This window comes from Arachis ipaensis, chromosome B07 (genome assembly GCF_000816755.2).
Source record: "Arachis ipaensis cultivar K30076 chromosome B07, Araip1.1, whole genome shotgun sequence".
Taxonomy (NCBI): Eukaryota; Viridiplantae; Streptophyta; class Magnoliopsida; order Fabales; family Fabaceae; genus Arachis; species Arachis ipaensis.
The window spans coordinates 113295786-113317208 of NC_029791.2; the positions used below are offsets into that span (position 1 = coordinate 113295786).

The 21423-nt window shown below is 38.1% G+C and overlaps 2 protein-coding genes across 2 annotated transcripts; both read left to right on the plus strand.

Moving 5' to 3' along the window:
- Positions 1135-5878, plus strand: LOC107605879 (importin subunit beta-1). Its single transcript, XM_016307813.2, has 3 exons — positions 1135-1371; positions 2128-4551; positions 4649-5878. Exons 2-3 carry the CDS (start codon positions 2135-2137, stop codon positions 4845-4847), a joined length of 2616 nt encoding a protein of 871 aa, XP_016163299.1. The 5' UTR covers positions 1135-1371; positions 2128-2134; the 3' UTR covers positions 4848-5878.
- On the plus strand, positions 9389-10793 carry LOC107608260. Its single transcript, XM_016310103.2, has 3 exons — positions 9389-9530; positions 10061-10116; positions 10467-10793. Exons 1-3 carry the CDS (start codon positions 9464-9466, stop codon positions 10578-10580), a joined length of 237 nt encoding a protein of 78 aa, XP_016165589.1. The 5' UTR covers positions 9389-9463; the 3' UTR covers positions 10581-10793.

A 21423-nucleotide genomic window follows, 5' to 3' on the forward strand; every position in this document is an offset into this window, starting at 1 on the left:
TATTACATCTGACATATATTTACCTTACCAAAATATAACTCAATATTTCGACTGTTCATAAAGTTTCATTTTATGAAGCGGGAAACAGTAAACTAATTTGATTTGTTTAGTTTCAGAACATATACACAGATCACGTATAATATCAAATTCGTACGATAAACGAATCTGATCCAGCTAGTTAAAACAGTATAAAAAGCCATTTTGTATAATGTTTACTCTAACCCCAATCTACAGTGGTAGTCGTGGACTGTTAGTTTCTTGGAATGAGGCATGTTATATTTATCTTAATAACCATTGGCCCTCCGAATTCCCAAACCCTCCTGCACAATCATTCTCGTGTGTGTGTTAAATAATAATAATAATAATAATTAATAAAAGCTCAATCTAGTTGAGTGCTGAGTAGTCCACTAAGCTGAAGGGATAAGAAAATTCTGGCCATGGATGAATATTGTCATTGATGATCATAGACTTGCGAGACAAGAAAAGCTATTTTGCTATGAAGTATGAACTATACCAAGTTGGCTTGCTCCAACCTCCAATAATGATAATAGAAAAAAAGAATAAAAGAGAACAATGATACTAATAATTTATTAAATTCAATTCAAACGCGGGCCCGTCGCCCGGGCAAAAGACACCGCCTTTACGCGCTGTACTCTAATCATTTTTATTTATTTATCTTATTTTTAAATAAATAAATTATTTCTAATGACTAATTTCTTTTGAGTAGTGCTAGGGAGTCAATGGCCTAAGTGTACAATATGTACAATGGGCTAAATCTTTGGTTTATGAATTAAATGAACATCACTTATACTATGCAGAATAACCATCCGGATACCAGGGATAATAAACATCTCATGTTATAAAAAGTTAATTTTGGGTTCACCAAGGTTCGAACTCTTGACCTTCCACATCTGGAACTCTTATACCATGTTCTGAAACCACTCATCCCAAAAGCGTAACCTGACAGGATAATGTAACACTAATAATGATATCTCTAATACTTTCTAAACCTTCATTGTACACATTGTACGCTTACGCCATTGGCTCCCTAGACTTTCTCATTTCTTTTTTACTATTTTTTTTATTATGTGCACTGGCACCTCTTAAAAAGATTTCTATATTTTGAATTAACATGCTATTTTTAAGGTATGCAAGAAATAAGAAAAATGACATGAATTTTTAATTCGAATCTATCAATTCAATCGCTTTGCGATTGTAATTTGCAACCGCTGTTGCAAGCTATTTGGGTTGTTTGAAGCTCACTGCTCTCTTACTCTGTCACTCTCTCTTCTCTCTCTCTCTCCCCCTTCCCCCTCTCCCTCCCTCTCTTCCCATCAGATCTCTTTTCCATCCAAATTTCACCGATATCAGGTAACTTTTCATCCGATTTATCCTTTTTATTTCTCAATAATTTTTTTGTTCACGCATAATAGATATATTCGATTAGGTTTGACTTTTTTTCTTTTCACAATTTATTCAATTATTAACCATTTTCGGTTTCTGTTTCGGTGCTTCGATACGTTTGGACTGTTGTTGTTTGATTGGATTATGATCGATTTGAATCCGTTCTTGTATCGATTAGAATTTCGATCTGTTGTTTTTTATCTTGTCGGTGTGTGAATCTGTGACGGGTCTTGGTTTTGAAATTGTGGCACTTTGGATTTGGGGATTGGTTGTTCGGTTGAGATAATAGGGCATTAGCGAGTTGGCTGAGTCAACTAGGTTTTTGGACCACAACGTCTCTGTATCCTGTACGCAGTTTGATTATTACTTTCCCCCCTTTTTCATCAATATGTAGAATCAATAAAATAAATTTTTAAATACATGTGGACCACGATAAAAATCCCAGAAGTTTTGATCTATCGGTTCAAAGAATTTTCTTATAATCGAAATACATTTGGGGATTACTTCTGTTTTGGAAATCCAATATATTTATTGTTCCTGAATCGTTCTGGCATCATTTCCCCCTTGGCAATACTGCTGGAGTAGACGATCTGAAATTGGACAATAATTTTATAAACAATTATTTTTTGCTTTGAAGGACTCGTTGGCCTTTGCCTTGACTTTTCTTTTGGTTGGCTGTTTCACGTTGAAAACTTACGAGCCAAGTTTTTTTTGTGCCATTAGGTATAGCATGGCAATGGAAGTTACCCAGGTACTTCTGAATGCTCAATCCATTGATGGGACTGTACGGAAGCAAGCCGAAGAAAGTCTGCGGCAATTTCAGGAGCAAAACCTTCCTGGTTTCTTGGTCTCACTCTCTGGAGAGTTAGCAAGTGATGATAAACCAGTTGATAGCCGAAAGTTGGCAGGATTGATTCTAAAAAACGCACTGGATGCCAAGGATGAAAACAGGAAACGGGAGCTGGTTCACAGATGGTTGTCGTTGGATCCTGCGGTGAAAACCCAGGTCAAGTCATGTTTGCTGCAAACACTCTCTTCTCTTGCAGCTGATGCTCGATCGACTGCAACTCAAGTTATTGCCAAAATTGCTGGAATTGAGCTTCCTCAGAAACAGTGGCCTGAACTGATAGGTTCACTCTTATCAAATATTCATCAAGTACCATCTCATGTCAAGCAAGCCACTTTGGAGACTCTTGGGTACTTATGCGAGGAAGTCTCTCCGCAGGTTGTTGATCAAGATCAGGTAAATAAAATCCTTACTGCTGTAGTCCAAGGTATGAATGCATCTGAAGGGAACAATGATGTTAGGCTTGCCTCTACTAGGGCATTATATAATGCTCTTGGATTTGCTCAAGCTAATTTTAGCAATGATATGGAACGTGACTATATCATGAGAGTTGTCTGTGAAGCAACTATGTCTCCTGAGCCGAGAATACGACAGGCCTCCTTCGAGTGTTTGGTCTCAATTGCAGCCATGTATTATGAGAAATTGGCTCCCTACATCCAGGATATATATAACATCACAGCAAAGGCTATTAGGGGTGATGACGAACCTGTTGCTCTTCAAGCCATTGAGTTTTGGAGTACAATTTGTGATGAGGAGACTGATATCTTGGAAGACTATGTAGGTGAATCCAGTGGGGACTCTGATATACCTTGTTTTTATTTTATTAAGCAAGCTCTACCTGCACTCATTCCTCTGCTGCTGGAAACATTACTCAAACAAGAAGAGGATCAGGATCTGGATGAAGGTGCCTGGAATATTGCGATGGCTGGTGGTACGTGCCTGGGTTTAGTTGCTCGTACTGTTGGAGATGATATTGTGCCACTGGTAATGCCATTCATTGAGGAGAATATTACAAAACCAGATTGGAGACAGAGGGAGGCAGCCTCGTATGCGTTTGGCTCTATCTTGGAGGGGCCTTCCCCAGACAAGTTAGCACCTCTAGTTAATCATGCTTTACCTTTTATGCTTAGTGCTTTAGTAAAGGATCCAAGTAACCATGTGAAGGACACCACTGCCTGGACCTTGGGACGAATGTTCGAATTTCTTCACAATTCAATTGTTGGTACACCAATTATTAATGAGGGAAATTGCCAACAGATTATTACAGTTCTCCTTCAGAGCATGAAGGATGTTCCCAATGTTGCTGAGAAAGCCTGTGGTGCTCTGTATTTTCTTGCCCAGGGTTATGAAGATGTGGGACCAACATCTCCTATAACTCCCTTTTTTCAGGAAATTGTTCAATCCCTTCTAGCTGTTACTCATAGAGAGGATGCTACAGAATCACGATTAAGAACTTCAGCATATGAAACATTGAATGAAGTAGTAAGATGTTCAACAGATGAAACAGCTCCGTTAGTGTTACAGCTAGTTACGGTCATCATGATGGAGCTGCATAAATGTCTTGAGGCACAAAATCTTTCATCTGATGAAAGAGAAAAGCAGAGTGAACTGATTGGCCTACTTTGTGGTTGCTTGCAAGTAATTATTCAGAAGCTAGGGTCTTCAGAGCCCACCAAATATGTCTTCCTGCAGTATGCTGATCAGATAATGGGGCTTTTCTACAGGGTTTTTGCTTGCAGAAACGCCACAGCACATGAAGAAGCCATGCTAGCCATTGGAGCCCTTGCCTATGCTATAGGCGCCGATTTTGCCAAATACATGCCTGAATTTTACAGGTTTCTGGAGATGGACCTTCAGAATTTTGAGGATTATCAATTTTGTGCCGTCACTGTTGGTGTGGTGGGGGACTTGTGCAGGGCATTGGAAGATAAAATACTGCCTTACTGTGATGGGATTATGACACAACTTCTGAAGAATTTGTCAAGTGATAATTTGCACCGTTCTGTGAAGCCCCCATTGTTCTCTTGCATTGGTGATATAGCTCTTGCAATAGGAGAAAACTTTAATAAATACTTGATGTATGCAATGAACACACTGCAGCTTGCCTCAGAGTTGTATGCCCACACATCAGGTTTTGATGATGAAATGACGGAGTACATTAATTCTTTGAGAAATGGAATATTAGAGGCATATTCTGGGATTTTCCAAGGGTTCAAGAATTCATCAAAAACCCAGCTCTTGATTCCTTATGCACCTCACATCCTCCAATTCTTGGATAGCATATACATGGAAAAAGACATGTAAGAAAGTGAAAAATGTTACCTTACTTGAGTGTTTTTGCTTTTTTTTTTAATACAATAACCAGTTTTAATGGCTTTCGTTGCCTTCACTATGCAGGGATGAAGTGGTTATGAAAACAGCAATTGGAGTCCTTGGAGATCTGGCTGATACGCTAGGAAGCAATGCAGGTTCTTTAATTCAGCAGTCTTTGTCAAGCAAAGAATTTTTAGATGAATGTTTGACCTCAGAAGATCATTTGATTAAAGAATCTGCTGAGTGGGCCAAGTTGGCTATCAATCGTGCCATATCTGTTTGAGGTTCATCTGAGTTGCATATTATTTTTCGTAAACTACCTGCATGCATTTGGGTGTCAAAATCGGTCTTGGGGGATTGCATGAGTCAAGTTGTCACCATGGTCAGACAACAGAAGGTATCAGTTTGAAACTCTTCAAGTTGTCACTAACACTTGCATCATCACCAATGCATCACTGACTTTTGCATGAGCACCATCGAGTCCAGTTTGGTCAAGAGGAAGAAGGTAGCAATGAGTTTGCAAATATGCGGGTGTGGGTCTTCATGGGACACATAATTGGTTGCATGGCCGAGGGGAGGCGGTAACTGATCCATGATTGAGAAATTAAGATACCCTTTGATGCTGAGTCTGAAGTTGGTCTTATTAGAAGATAAACCCATTATAGCCTGACAATGGTTTTCCCATAAACTAGCCATGGGTTGTTAGAATGGTGGAATTCACAGGGTTGAACTGGTTTTTATCAACACCACCAAAGTGCCTTGTTTCAAAAGAATCTCTTCCTTTTTCTGACTTTTAACACTGCATCTAGTTTTTTTTTTTTCCTCTTTAAGAGACATCATCCCATTGTGTATAATTGTCCTGGTATGTCTGTCTGTCATCCATATCATTTTTTTCTCCCTCCATACTTGTTTTTGCTATGATCGGGGTTTGTTATTGTTTAGAGGGTGGGATAGAATACATCCTCCTCGCATTGTGCATTTTTTTTGCCCTTTTAATGTCAGTTGGTATTGTTAGGTCATAATTCATCCCGCATTCATGAAATCATCAAACTTTTCAATTTATTTCTTGTGTTAGCTTTTGAAATGCGTATGTAATCATATGTTGGCTATACCTATGATTAGTTTAAAAGATCGTCATGTTTTCTGATGACGACCATAGAGTTGTGGATTCCTTTTTCTTTTATTGGAAGACAGTGGTATGGGTTTAGCCCTCTGTGTATCCGTTATTCTCTGTTACATACAAGTTTGGGGATTTTCTTGCAATTGGCAATTTGCCATATTTCCTGTATATCTTATTTTTTTGTTTGGGGGTAAGAATTTTTGTTACCAAGTTACAATCGTTCAAATGATGTTTGATTGTGAGAACAGGATAATCAACTGTTGTAAAACCTGAAAAATAATTATAATTAATTATTATGCATATGTAGTCTCTCTCAGTATAGAGGCAAAATATAATAAATAGTAAATATGTATGGATACTTTCACCTAATGGAAATAGCGTTAGGTTTGTTCTCTATTTAATAAAACTGCTGACACTAGCATTCTTCAAATTTTCCCAAGACAATTATTCATGCCAATTTTGTGGTGCATATGTGCTATTAATACTTTTCTTTTCTCCCGAAAAAGCCCTCCTCTGTAATTGGCCATCATGATCATCATCTTTACTTTTTTTAGGGAGAGGACTAAGGGGATTAACCAACGATTTGAAGAGAGGAAAGTGTGTAACTTTTTTAGAGAAAAGCAAGTGTTTTATATTATAAAATACTAGAATACGTAAATCTTAAACTGTATAACTAAAAAAATGATGTGTGTAATTTTATAACCAGTTTTCAGGTGACATCGGTATACTTTATCCAATAATACCAGAACTATGGTATAAACTCAGTAATATTAGCGATTCCTAATTATATCTGGTGATTATTAGGAGAAAATGCACATGCAAAACACCAAACAAAATATAACACAACCAAAATTGTTTGCTTCCCCAGTGATATTGTCCGAATTCCAAATCCCCTAAAAAGGTTCAGTAACTAATCAAGCGATCATATTATGTGATAGAAGAATGTTAGAACAGTAAAGGAGGCTATATTTGTCCCATGAGACCCCTGAAAAGCCATCTTATTCTGATACATTGTGTTAGTAACAAGTGGTCATGATAAAGTCACTTCATAGAAGAAAATCATAAGTTAGGTTTTCCCATATATATAATTCATGAATTAGGTTCCTCTAAAAAAAATCAATTATATAAGTGATTATGTATGTAATTATATATATTTAAATTTGAACATGTTAGTTTTTTTTATCAATTACTTAATTCTTAAAAGTATAATTTATATTTACAAGAGCCACACCCATAATTTGTATGTTAATGGAGAAGGGATCAAATGTGTGAGTAACTTTTGTTTCTTTTAAATTAGTTCAGAGAAAGTGCTAGTGAGCTTTTATGATCTGACTGCCACCAATATATCATATCTCATAAAGCAGAGGCTTGGATGTGAATGATACACTCCTATTCTCCATTTTTGTTTCTTCAATTCCTTCTTTGTCAATCCTCTCTTATTTCTTCTTCTTTTTATTTGTTTATTAATTAATTTATTTTTTTTATAGTAATCAGTGTTGTATGTATTGTGGATTTGTTAATTGGAATTTTGGAGCCTTTGACTACTATATTGTATGTTATGCACAACTATACATATATTTTCTAACAATATTATATAGTGTGGAAAAATAAAAAAGAATGCAAAAATAAAACACACATAGTGAGCATTCAAAATGAACAGAATCTCCACATAAAGCATATATTTGCATCTATGAAGTGAGTTGTGACCAAATGCAGTTTTCTCTCTCTACCCCTCTTTGGCTTTCATAGAACAGTGTCACACACAAATATGATATTATGTACTTGCATTGGTGGTGATAATAAGAAAATAAAAAATGTTATATGGTTGTAAAAAAATAATGCTCATCATGCAACAATACACGAATAAAATTGCCAACCTTAAGATCTGTGGCCACATACCGACACTTCATTCTCACAAATTCTATCATGAGAATTGACAATCAAACCCCTTTAATAAAATCATAATATATTCAAGAATACTATGAGTTTGGTTTTTGGTATATTCCATTTATTGGCATGAGATTAATTAGTATAAGGGCTTATGGAGAATGCACAAGTTGCATAAGATAGAGGGCAGGTTAAAAGGCCAAATCACAATTTCTAAACTTTTTAAAATCTATGTTAAACAAGATGCCATAAAAAATATTCCTTTGGACCATTGAAGACAAAACCAAGATATGCACATAAAGGGCAAATATCAAAGTTGCATTTGCCATGTGAGGAAATACCTACTTATGAGATTAGGTAAATTATATATATCTTGCTGATATTTTCATGGAAATTTTATAATTACTTTTATATGAAGATTTTTTTTATCATTGAATAATGAATTACAGAGTTTAATTTTGTCATGTTATAAAAGCATTAATTTTATTTGATAATATTCTTTTAAAATTGTTACTTTTTTTTTTCTATAAGTCACGCTTTTAAGGTGTGGCTAAACAAATATTTTTATGAAAAAATTTTAAAAATATCTTCATTAGAATAGATGCCTAGTTGTATATTTATGGGTGGCACTATTAGTTGAAAATTAGGTACAACTCTTATAAGAACTATAATAAATGCATATTTGCATCAAATAATAGAATTTAGGTTATCTAAAATGAGAAAGTAAATAAAATAATAAAGTGTGAAGGTTAATCGTCATTAAATTTGTAATTTCTATAAAATGTATATTATACTATCTTAATTTAAGAATGATTAACTTCACTTTACCACTTTATAAATTTTTTCATTTTAGAAGATCTTAATCTCAAATAATATGATAATCAAAAGCTTCCATGACTTGCATTTCCAACAACATGAATTTGTATTGCCAAAAACAGATACAAAAGGCAAAGGGTCCCTTACGGCCATTATTACCATCATTTTTAATTGTGATGATTAACTTGAACATGTTTCATTTAATTGCTCTAATGAAGGATTAAACTATTAAAGATGTTCCCCTATAAAATCATGATTCTTTTTGGTAGTGCACATAGACGCACTAAGGGGAATTTCCGCAATGTATTTGAATTAATCTGTTGTAGCCCACTCTCTATGTCTGTCTCCATCCATTGACTAAAGCCGAAATAAGAGGACCAAAAGCCACCATTTTGCACTCATCTCTAAAGTGGTTATTGTTGGTACCACGGAAAAAGAATTCAAATCCACCACAATGTTTTAACAGCTTTCACTACCCAATTCCCATGTCAAGAATTAGCATAGCAATTTAATTACTTTACTTATTTTATTTTTAAAAGAAAAACTCTAAGTTTCAACGCTCTAACCATTTAGAAGATCTATTTAGACGACAATCATACTTTTTTGTGTATTTTTATTCTCCAACCAAACATATTGATATAATAAAAAGTAACGAATTGTGTATTGAAACGAACATCAACAAGGAATTAAAACGAAAGTTGACTTGGGAAATTAAAAAGGTGGACAAAGCTATAAGTGGTTAATTATATATGATATGATTTTGTGCCATGCAGGGAAATGTAGGTATTGTCCACATGCAAACAATTTTCCTGTTTAGAATTATTTATTTAATATACAAGGAAAGTCATATTCAAAAATGAATAGTGAAGTTGACTTATAAGAGTGATGGGGGCTAAGGCCTAAAAAAGAGTTATTGCATTTCATCATAACAATGTTGCTATTTGGTGGGGTACACCATGACAATGCAACACCTCTCCTAACACCAACTTTAAAAGGGGGGTTTGCACTTCCTTTCATTCATGCCAAGGCACGTATAGGCTTCGCTTTTGGAAACTCATTTTTACTTATCACTTGCCATGCCTCTCATCAACCTCAAGCCTTTCCTTCTGCTTCTTCTCTTCCTCTCCATTCCATTCTCTTCAGGTTAGCAACTTCATTATATTCTCTAAGACTGCGTTTGTTTACAGGAAGGAGACATAGATAAAAATATTGTGTTTAGAGATATTTAATTAATATATTTTGTGTTTATCCTGACAGAAAGAACACAAAGACACTAATAAAAAATATAATTTATTTTTTATTTTTTTTTATTATTCTTGTTAATTTTTTATAATTATATTTTTATTATTATTTTTTTGTCAAATTTTTTTAATAAAAAAATAAAAAAAATAAATTAAATTTTCATAATTTGTTCTACTTTATCACCAAATAGAATATAAGAACACTAAATTTTGTATATCTATTCTTTATGTCTGTTCTCAGTGTATGTCTTGTCCTGTTTTTAGAAATAAACGCATTCTAATATCTTCTATCACATCGCAACAGTGAATTTTACTATATTAATTTACCGGTTATTAGACTCATTTTTTCACTTTAAAGAAAGTTGATCAACAATAATATAATATTGTTTAATCTATGTAATCGATTTTATTCAGAGATATTCCTTCTTTCAGGTTTGGTTGAAGGGTTTAGGGATAACATGTATCCTACTCATCATGTACTTTACAAGGTATTCTATTATCTCTTCTATCTCTCTTATTTGAGTTATTTCTAAATGGAAAATGTTTTTATTTATTTATAGTCGTTAACAAAATGTAACAGAAAACACTCTAAGTAAACTTTTTTGAAAATCATTCATAACTTGTGCCAAATTATTCGAAAGCTGTGTAGAAGTGTTATTTTCAATAATGTCATAATTAAGAATAAAACGTTTGAGTTAGAATTCTGTTTAGATAGAGGATATGCTTGGATTTTAATAATGCTAATTATATAATAAAAAATTGAAAAACTTGTATTATGTTTGATGTTTAGATAGTGTTGATCTTTTAACTAATTAATAAGTGCTTTTTCATTACGAAGGATGGTGGCATGAAGATGAAATTAAGGAAACTGTTTTCCCATGAATTTGTGTTGGATTACGATGAAGCAGGAGCAAATCCAAAGCACACAAAGAAGCCTGGCAAGGGCCCTTGAATAATGAATATGATACTTCTTTTTTATTACAACCCTAATGATCACATATAATATATAATAATAAAAGTTATGATAATAATCCTATAGCCCTTATTTCAAAATGTTTTGTTAATGTATAATGAGACATATGATATATTTATTATAGACCACCGGGACTACTACTTGTGTGAATTTAGTGACTTACTATGAGACAATAAAGTTTTTGATATCTTATTATATGTGTAATTAGACCATATATGTTGCATATTTTATGGACCATTAAGTGAAGTGGTAGTAATTAAGTTGAAAGAAAAAGAAAAGTCTTGCCATTTTATTTACTAACTTGCAATAAACCATGCCTAAGTTTATCTCCCTTTTCACAAATTAAATAGAAAACCAATGAAATTTAGGACCAACGGATAGGTTTATAAGTAATTTTTTTAACTTTTAATTTATGAAAATTATTCATACTCTGACTCAATATAATGGTCACGCTTAAATAAGTCAAAAAGGTCTAATTTAAAGGGTTGGTCTTCATTAATCCATCCGACATTTCATGAGGTCGGATTCGACATGAGCTGGCAAGTGACACTTATTCAAATAAGTAAATGCCTTCTAAAATCTCTCACCCACTTCTAGAAGAGAGATCCCAACAACCTTAAGATAAAGGAACAGTTATCCACCATCAGAAGTGAAACTACTTTAGCGGTGGTTATTGGTCCATCCCCTATAAATACCCTGAAGCACTCAAGTAAAACTAAGTTTCAATACACTTAAACCTGCTTTACCCTTTGCTGACTTAGGTATCGGAGTGTCTTGCAGGTACCACCCCCCATCTCCTCAAACACAACCCAGACGGTGGCTCCCTGACGCAGGACAAGTCAGAGACCACCTTCTTTGAACACTTGGGCTTCACAAATAAGCCCAATCATCCGGTTCTAGGTAAGCCCCAGAACATTGGCGCCGTTGTCGGGGACCTGGAAGATCAACGCACGATGGCGGACGACCAGCACAAAGATGGACACACCGCATCGGAGTCTAAGCAAGAACACCAAGACGTGGTCAACAACGATCGGGCAATAATATCCTTACAAGAAATGGAAGGACAGCATGACAAAGGTCCCTCCAATACCCAGGGTTAAAAAAGGATCTCGTCCGAAGTTCATCGACCCGGAAAAGATGCGCAGCCTCACTCTATTGACCTAATGGGATTATTACATGGTTACCAAGGTCGACTCGAGCAACTAGAACAGGAGTTGGAACAACAGCGTGAAGCAGAACGAAGCCTAAGGAGAGAGATCGAGTGACGAAGAGAGCTTGAAGAAAAGCTCTCAAGGCTGGAATGCAACCTCCGAAATAAGGATTCCCGCAGAGATCGAGAAGACACCCCGTTAGGAGAAGAGGATCCATTCATTGAGGATATCATGAGGGCTAAAGTTCCCAGAAACTTTAAAAGTCACGACATGGATCTGTACGACGGGACGACTAATCTGAAGCATCACCTCAATAATTTCAAAAGTCAGATGTACTTAGCTGACGCGTCGGACGCCACTCGTTGTAAGGCTTTTCTGACAACTCTAACAAAGGCAGCCATGAAGTGGTTTGACGGCCTCCCTCCAGGTCGATGACCAGCTTCGATGACCTCTCGCACAAGTTTCTTGCGCGCTTCTCAATCCAGAAGGACAAAGTCAAGCATGCACCCAGCCTCTTAGGAGTGAAACAGGAGGTCAGAGAACCCCTGAGAGACTACATGGAAAGGTTCAATAAAGCGTGCTTAAAAATCCAGCACTTACCCACTGAAGCAGTGATAATGGGCCTAGTCAACGGACTTCGAGAGGGACCTTTCTCTTAGTCCATCTCAAAGAGACATCCAACTTCTTTAAGTGATGTACAAGAACGAGTTGAGAAATACATCAACATGGAGTAAAATGCCAGGTTACGAGAACCAAGTTGGCGGATAGGGCATCCCCACCAATCAAAAGAAAAAGAGAAGGAGCCCAAGAAAAAAGAAGAAGTCGAAGCTGAAAGGCCTAGGAGATACACTCTTATACTCCCCTGTGAGTTTTCCAAGTCGACGTATACAGGGAAATTTGTCACACCGAAAAACTTCCTCCCCCACGACCCATCAAGAACAAAAAAGGGGAAAGTCATAATGAATACTGTGAATACCATAAACTGTATGGGCACTCTACTAGTGATTGCTACGACCTAAAAAATGTGATAGAAAAGCTGGTCAGAGAAGACCGGCTAGATAGATATCTCATGGAAAGGTCGGACAATCATGGAAAAAGAAAAAGAGATGATGAAGGTTATGGACGAAGAAGTCCACCCCCCGCAAATCCCAGAACGACATATTCATATGATATCGAGGGAATTTGTAGGAGGAGGATTGACCAAGTCATCTCGCAAAAGGCATTTGAAGGAAGTCTATCAAGTTGGGAGCGAAGTGCCCGACCTCCTCACCATCTCTTTCACCAAAGAGGACGGATAGGGTATTGTTCCCGGGCACGACGACCCGTAGTAATCACTATAATTCTCGCTAACGCTCATCTACATAGAACTCTGGTGGATCAAGGGAGTTCAGCTGACATTTTGTTCAAACCAGTGTTCGATAAGCTGGAATTGGATGAAAAGGAGCTAAGAGCTTACCCAGACACTCTCTTCAGACTAGGGGGCACTCCCATTAGGTCGTTGGGTCTCATTCCCCTACTCACAACTTTTGGAAAGGGAATAAAATCCAAGACATTAAGCATTAACTTTATTGTCATTGATGTAGCTTCTGCCTACAATGCCCTGATAGGCAGAACAACCCTAAATTAGCTCGGAGCAGTGGTTTCTACCCCTCATCTCTGTATGAAGTTTCCAACACCAGAAAGGATTACCACCATTAGAGGAGATCAGAAGTTGGCGAGAAAGTGTTACAATGAAAGCCTAAACCTAAGAGGTAAATGCAAGAAAGTCAATACCATTGAGCTCGGAGGAGTCCGAGTTAAGGAAGAGCTACGACTACAGCCCGGAGGAAAGACTGAAGAGGTACATATTGGGCAAGAGGTCAGAAAGAATACCAATATAGGAGCCAACCTAGAGAAGATCTGAAGCAGAAGCTGGTACAACTCCTACAAGAGAATTCCGATCTCTTCGGCTGAAAAGCCTCCGACATGCCTGGAATAGACCCCAAACTCATGTCACACAGATTGGCTATTCATTCGGGGTCCCGACCCATTCAGCAAAGAAGAAGGAAGCTAGGACCTGAACGGGCTCAAGTGGTCGAAGAGAAAGTACAAGCCCTGCTTGAGGTAGGCTTTATCAGAGAAGTCAGATATCCGGCCTGGCTGGCAGATGTGGTGTTGGTCAAGAAACAGAATGAAAAATGGAGGATGTGCATCGACTACACTGACCTAAACAAGGCATGCCCTAAGGACCCATATCCTCTACCAAATATTGATACCTTAGTAGATTCCAGCTCAGGGTATCAATACTTATCATTCATGGACGTTTACTCGGGATATAACCAAATCTCGATGTACAAGCCAGACCAAGAGAAGACATCATTCATCACGTCCAGAGCTAATTATTGCTACGTGGTCATGCCATTTGGATTAAAAAATGCAGGGACCACATACCAGAGGCTGATGAATAAGGTGTTTTCACCTCATCTAGGAGAGCTCATGGAGGTGTATGTAGATGACATGCTGGTGAAGACCAAGGATGACGTCCGCCTCCTGAATGATCTCTCGCAAGTCTTCAACACCATAAGAAAGTATGGGATGAGATTAAATCCCGATAAATGCACCTTTGCAGTGGAGGCTAGAAAATTCCTAAGATTCATGCTAACACAAAGGGGGATTGAAGCTAACCCCGATAAGTGTAAACCGATCTAAAAATGAAGAGCCCGACCTACTTAAAGGAAGTTCAGTAGCTGAACGGCCGACTTGCAGCTCTATCCAGATTCTTGGCAGGATCAGCATTAAGATCCCTACCTCTTTTTTTTTCTACTAAGAAAAGGATGTCAGTTCGAATGGATTCCGAAATGCGAAGAGGCATTCCTAGAGTTCAAAAGGTACTTGAGCCAACCTCCCATTCTTTTCCGGCCAAAAGCAGGAGATGAGGTCGGGCAGCATCTTGTCTACTTTACAAGCAAGGTGTTACAAGGCCCTGAACTAAAATATCAAAAACTTGAAAAGTTCGCATCTGAGAAAGCTGTGGCATCAGCATTATTACGGGAATATGAGGTCGGACAGCATCCTGTCTACTTTACAAGCAAGGTGTTACAAGGCCCTGAACTAAAATATCAAAAACTTGAAAAGTTCGCATATGCCTTGATAGTATCATCTAGAAGACTTCGGCCTTATTTTTAATCTCACACCATAAAAGTTCGAACGAACCAACCCATGAAGCAAATCCTTCAGAAAACAGATGTTGCGGGCAAAATGGTTCAACGGGCTATAGAGCTATCCAAGTTCGACTTGAAGTACGAAACTCGGACAGCCATTAAATCCCAATGCCTCACCGACTTCGTGGCTGAATACGCAAGAGATCAAGAGGAGACCTCCACAACCTGGGAGTTGTATGTGGATGGATCCTCCAACAAAGTCAGAAGCGGTGCTAGCATAATATTGGTTAACCAGGAAGGAACTCAAATAGAAGTCTCCTTGAAATTTGAGTAGCCTTCAGTGACTCTCAAGTGGTGACTTTTCAAATTAATGGAGACTATCAGGCTAAAGACCTGAATATGAGAAGGTACTTAGAAAGGACTATCGAGTATCTTGGACAATTCCCCAAAATCGAGGTCAGACATATAACTTGAGAACTCAACAGCAGAGCAGACGCCCTCTCCAAGTTGGCAAGTACCAATCCTGGTGGGAACAATAGAAGTCTGATTCAAGAAACTCTCCAAGGACCTTCAGTCATGAAGGCAGATACCAAGCTAGACATCTTAGAAGTTTCCAGATTAGACCTTGGTTGGATGAATCCTCTAGTCAAATACTTAAAATTCGATATCTTACCGGAGGAACAAAAAGAGGCCAAGAAGATCCGAAGGGAAGCACAGAATTACACCTTGGTGAAAAATATCCTTTACAGAAGGGGGATATCTACACCATTGTTGAAATGCGTCCTGACTTCTAAGACGGAAGAAGTTCTGGAAGAAGTGCATAGTGGCATTTGCGGAAACCATCTTGGAGCAAGATCTTTAGCCAGAAAGGTAATTCGAGCTGGATTCTTCTGGCTGACCTTGCAAAAAGACACTGCCGACTTTGTAAAATGGGGACTAGACCTACTCCTTGCCAGATGCATGCAAACTCCCATATTGCTCCCCTAGAAGAATTAATTAGTATAACTTCTCCTTGGCCTTTCGCAAAATAGGGACTAGACCTACTCGGACCTTTTCCTCAAGCGCCGGAACAAGTAAAATACCTTATAGTGGGGATAGATTATTTCACAAAATAGATTGAAGCAGAGCCTCTAGCCACCATTATAGCGCAGAGAAGTCAGAAGTTTCTTTACAAGAACATCATTGCTAGGTTTGGAGTCCCCCACTCATCACCACGGATAATGGTACTCAGTTTACCGACTCTTCCTTCAGAAACCTGGTGGCCAGCATGAAGATAAAAAATCAATTCACCTCGGTCGAGCATCCTCAGGCGAATGGACAAGCCGAGGCATCCAAAAAGTTATACTAGCAGAAAAGACTTCAAGAAGCAAAGGGAGCTTAGGCTGAAAAGCTTCCTCAAGTATTGTGGGCCTACTGAACTACACTTCATTCTACTACCGGAGAGACATCCTTTCGACTTGCTTATGGCATAAAAGCCATGATCCCTGTTGAAATCAACGAGCAAAGTCCTAGGGTGAGATTTTACGACGAGGTCAGAAACATTCAAGCTCACAAAGAAGAACTCAAGTTGCTCCCAGAAGTCAGAGAACAAGCCCAAATAAGGGAAGCAGCGCTGAAGTAAAGGATGACAAATAGATACAATAAAAAGGTCATTCGAAGAAGTTTCGCCCCAGACGACTTAGTTCTAATCCGAAATGACTTTGGCATAAACAAGTCGGGTGAAGGAAAACTCGCTGCAAACTGGAAGGGACCCTACAAGATAGTTGAAGTCTTAGGAAAGGGATACTATAAGGTGTCCGACCTAGGTGGATTCGAGCTTCCTAGGACGTGGCACGCTTGCAATATGAAGAGATATTACATCTATAAGTGAACCTCGCTCCCTGATGTACTCTTTTTCCCGACTTCATGGTTTTTTCCAAAAAAAAAAAGGGTTTTCCTGAAGGGGGTTTTAACGAGGCATCAAAGCGAGGGCTAAGGGTAGAAAAGCCATAAGTCGCTCCCCTAGTAGCAAAAGCACCCTTAGGAAACACATTTCATTAGTAATAATATCTCGTTTCTCTATCTCTTTACTTTTCTCTTTAAAAATTCCATTTATCATTACTATGATACGCACTGACTTAAGCTCGAAAAAGCGCAAACATCCGATTGACCGACCTACGTGGCCGGAAAGATAAAGCGACGAGATATAAGCCAGTGTAAAGAGGTTATAAAAGTCGATCATGACAGCTCGGATATAAGATAGCTAGCGACTTATAAGTCGGAAAGCCCTAGCAGATCAAAATGCATCGCGAAAATAACCTAGGTTCTAAAAACGATTCAATTGGTAAAACAAAATTGAGCGTACGAGGTCAAAGTAATGGAAAACAAAGAGATGCGAAAATTCCTTAGGGAATCAATGATAATTTTTTTTTTCTCGGAACATAAAAGCTTAAAAAGCTTCGCATAGTTAAAATCTTTCGTCCAAGGAACGAAACAAAGATTTTTACAAAGCCTTGTAACGGCCTTGAACCATTCAACAAAAGTTTTTCAAAATAAACACAACGTTATCGCATAAACAATAAAATGTTTACTTTGTTAAAGGTCCTATCCAAAAAGGACCAGAAACAAAAATCGTTGTTAAAGTCCCTATAAAAAGGACCAAATGTCAAGGAACCAGGAGAAAAATATACAAACAAATATAAAAAAGACCCACAAGCTGGGCCTTAAGAAAGCTTAAATCATTGGGGACCAAGAAGAGGATTAAGGTCATCGGTGGGAGAGGAAGTCGGTTTGGCCGCAGGAGTCGTAGGGGTTGGAGGGATCTCTTCGGCATCACGAGCTGAAACCACCTCGGGAGCAGCAGAAGAACTCAGCATATCAACCTCCCGAGGAGGGGATTCAATAATACGCTGCCCCGCCGTCTTCAACTCGGAGTCAGTCTCAGGACAAGGAGGAGAGACTATCTCTCCATTGACGACGACCTTGTCAGGATGAAGAGGTGACAGGTCCAAGTCGGGAGCCAGAAATCCGACCTGTTCCTTCAGAACCATAAACACTTCCTCAGTACCCTCGACAATGGAGTCCTCCAAGTCCTGATAACCCTCCCGAAGTTGCTCCAACTCTTTTTTCAAATCAAGATTCGCCGAAAAGATCTTCACATAATTTTGTTCAGCTTTATCCTTCAGATCCTCAGCCATAACATACTGGCCCATCAATTTTTTCTCCCTCTCTCGGGTCTGAGCAAGCTCTTCCTTCAGCCTATCATTCTCCTTCTGCAACCTTTTCTCATCCTCCTGATACATGACAATCCTCCCTTGGAGATCCTACAAAGATTTTTGAGTAGCTCTCAACGGAGTCTTGTCAAAGATATCAAGAAGAGAGGTACAGACCCCAGCAGTTCGAATTCCCCCTCGAATTAAGATTTGAAGATGATTTCGGATAGCAGCATCATTCATAGTAATTTGACTATAAGGAAGGATGTGCTTCCTAGTAAACTTAGGCCCATCAAAGCCGGTATCCCCAACACTAGAGGAACCGGCTTCCATGGTCTTACATTTTTTATTCTCAGGTTTCGAGGTGGATTGAATTAGGGGAGCAGCAGGAGGAGGAGGAGGAGGAGGAGGAGCAGGAATAGGGTTTACCAAAATGTGCTGAGAAGAAGTCCCCAAACCTGAGACTTGACGAGGAGGAGGAGTGACGAAAGCCCCGGCCTCCTGAGCAGCAGCCCGGGCACGAGCATTCTTCTTAGCCTCCTGCACCTTCTGGTAAGCTGCCTTCGACCCACCTTTCATTTTTTCTAAAAAAGGGAATTAAGAACGATCAGCACACAAGTCGAACGCAAGTAGACTAGCACAAGTCAGAAGAACTAGGAAACAACTACAAAATCAAAAATAAAGGCTACCTAGCTCGGTCCGAACATAACTCGGAGAACCGAGAAGAAATTTCTTGGTATCGAGGTTGGGAGCCCGTCCCCAAGCCTCTTGGAAAAACTCAACCACCGCCTCCTCCACCTCGTCCAAATCAACCATATTGTACTTTTCTATGGGGGCTGCCTCTGCCCAGTATAATTGAAAGCGGGGCTCATAGTTGTCATTCAAAAAAAAATGGGTGATAAGTGATAACCCTCGACAGCTTGAATTTTGAAAAAGAAATTTTTAAAATCATGGAAGGACTCATCAAAAATAGAAAAAACCTTCCGACCTTGTATAGCTCGGAAAGAAACCCATTGCTGCTTATTCTGCTTACTAAAAGGCTTGGTAAGGTGGAAAAGGTAGAAAAAGATTCTTAAAGAAGTCGAGAAGTCAAGCTCTCGGCTGACAAGCAGGTATATTTTTAAGAAACCCCAAGAATTGGGGTGGAGTTGGGTAGGAGCTACTCGGCAGTGGGACAAAATCTCCATCTCAAAATCAGAAAAAGGGAAGGTAACCCTCAAACGGGTAAAAAGGCAATCATACATAAAAATGAAGTGGGGATCAAAGTCATTAAGCCTCCCACAACAAATTCGGTCTTCAAAGCCTTGGGCCGCTAGTTCATACTTGGGCTCATCAGCATCTAGGCTACAAATCCTATGGTGCTTTTAGAGTTCAATTATAAAAACGTCATCCACTAAAGAGTTTTTAGAGAGGACGGAAGTATTTATCCATCTCAAAAGGGCTTCAGAGATTTGGGAAGACATTTTCAGAAAGGTAATATATAAGAAAATATACCTACATTACACAGAAAAAGGGACATCATCAAAAGCCAGGCCAAAGATAATTCTTTTCAAACAAAAGAACAAGGAAAACGGTAGCCAAAAAGACTTTCACAAAAGGAGAGCACAAAAATCTCAAAAAATCTTCCTACTACGAACAGTAAAGATATCACAAAGGAATTTCACTCTCAAAGTATGCCGCATGTTAAGTACAAAAAAAATACTGTAAAAAGCGAAAGGGAGATGCGAAAATTAACCTTTGGGAAGAAGAAGATAGAGAGACGAACATGGCAACAGAAGAGAGCCTGAGAATTTTTGGAAGCGAGAAAAAAAGAGCGAAGGAGCGAAACAGTTCTCAGAAAGCAAACGAAAGAAAAGAAGAGGAAAAGGTATTTATAACACACCAGGGGCATAATAGTAAAACAACACAATCATTAAAAGAGCGTGCCGTTACCAATGTAACTGCCCCCGCGTGTAAGTGCAAAACCCAAACGGACGCGACGGTTGACAAGACGCAACGATTGATAATTCAAAATCACATCGGTTTCCGACTTAGCCAGAAAATATCAACCCTGGTGTCTCCGAGCTCCATCAATACTCGAATCCTACTCGTAACTAAGAGATCGGACTCGAGTAGGGACACTGTTCATACCCTGACCCAATACAATGGTCAGGCCCAAATAAGCCAAAAAGGCTCAATCCAAAGGGTTGGCCTTCACTAATCCATCCGACCTTTTCATGAGGTCGGATTCGACATGAGTTGGCAAGTGACACTTATTCAAATAAGTAACTGCCTCCTAAAATCTCTCACGCACTTCTAGAAGAGAGATCCCAACAACCCTAAGATAAAGGGACGGTTATCGACCATCAGAAGTGGAACTATTTCAGCGGTGATTATTGGTCCATCCCTTATAAATACCCTGAAACACTCAGGTAAAACTAAGTTCCAATACATTTAAACCTGCTTTATCCTTTGCTGACTTAAGCATCGGAGAGTCTTGCAGGTACCACCCCCTATCTCCTCAAACACACAACCCGGATGGCGGCTCCCTGACGCAGGACAAATCGGAAACCACCTTCTTTGAACACTTGGGCCTCACAAACAAGCCCAATCATCCGGTTCTTGGTAAGCCCCGGAACAAAAATATATAATATTAATGTTTGGTGCAATTTTTAATACCAAATTCTAGCTTTTTTAAAAAGCTATTTAAATGCTTATGAGAAAATTAAAAAAAATGACTTCTCTCATAACAAAAAAATTTTTATTACTTTTTTCTTAAAATAAGTACTTTTAGAACTAAAAAAATCAAATACAAAATAACTTATTTATAAGCTACTTTTAATATAAGCATTTATTGTTTAAGCTATTTCTTCAAAAGTAACTTAATTAAATTGTTTATCCAAACTGGGCCTAGCCTAAAATAATTTATTTATAAACTACTTTTAATATAAATATTTATTTTTTAAACTATTTTTTCAAAAAGAATTTAATTAAACTGTTTATCCGATCAAAATCCACATTTTTCTACTAATAAAACTTGTTCACTCACACTCAGTACATTCAATATCAACGAGCATTAATATCAGTTAATCTTAGCTTCTGATGTGCCAAATTATTCAGGTCTTTTGAGTATTAATTACATACAACAAACAAGTTTGATACCAAAATCTAAAGGTGCAAATATTACTATTACTATTTTTTAGGTTAACTTTTGGTGCTTGCCTAACATAGTGAAAGTTGGATCCATTATGCATACATGTGCTGGTAGAGAATTTTAAATGTCAAAGCAGGCACACTTGCATTTGTATGTATCTTTTGACCCGACTTAAACCGAATTAGTCAAAGAATAAGAGACTGTGAA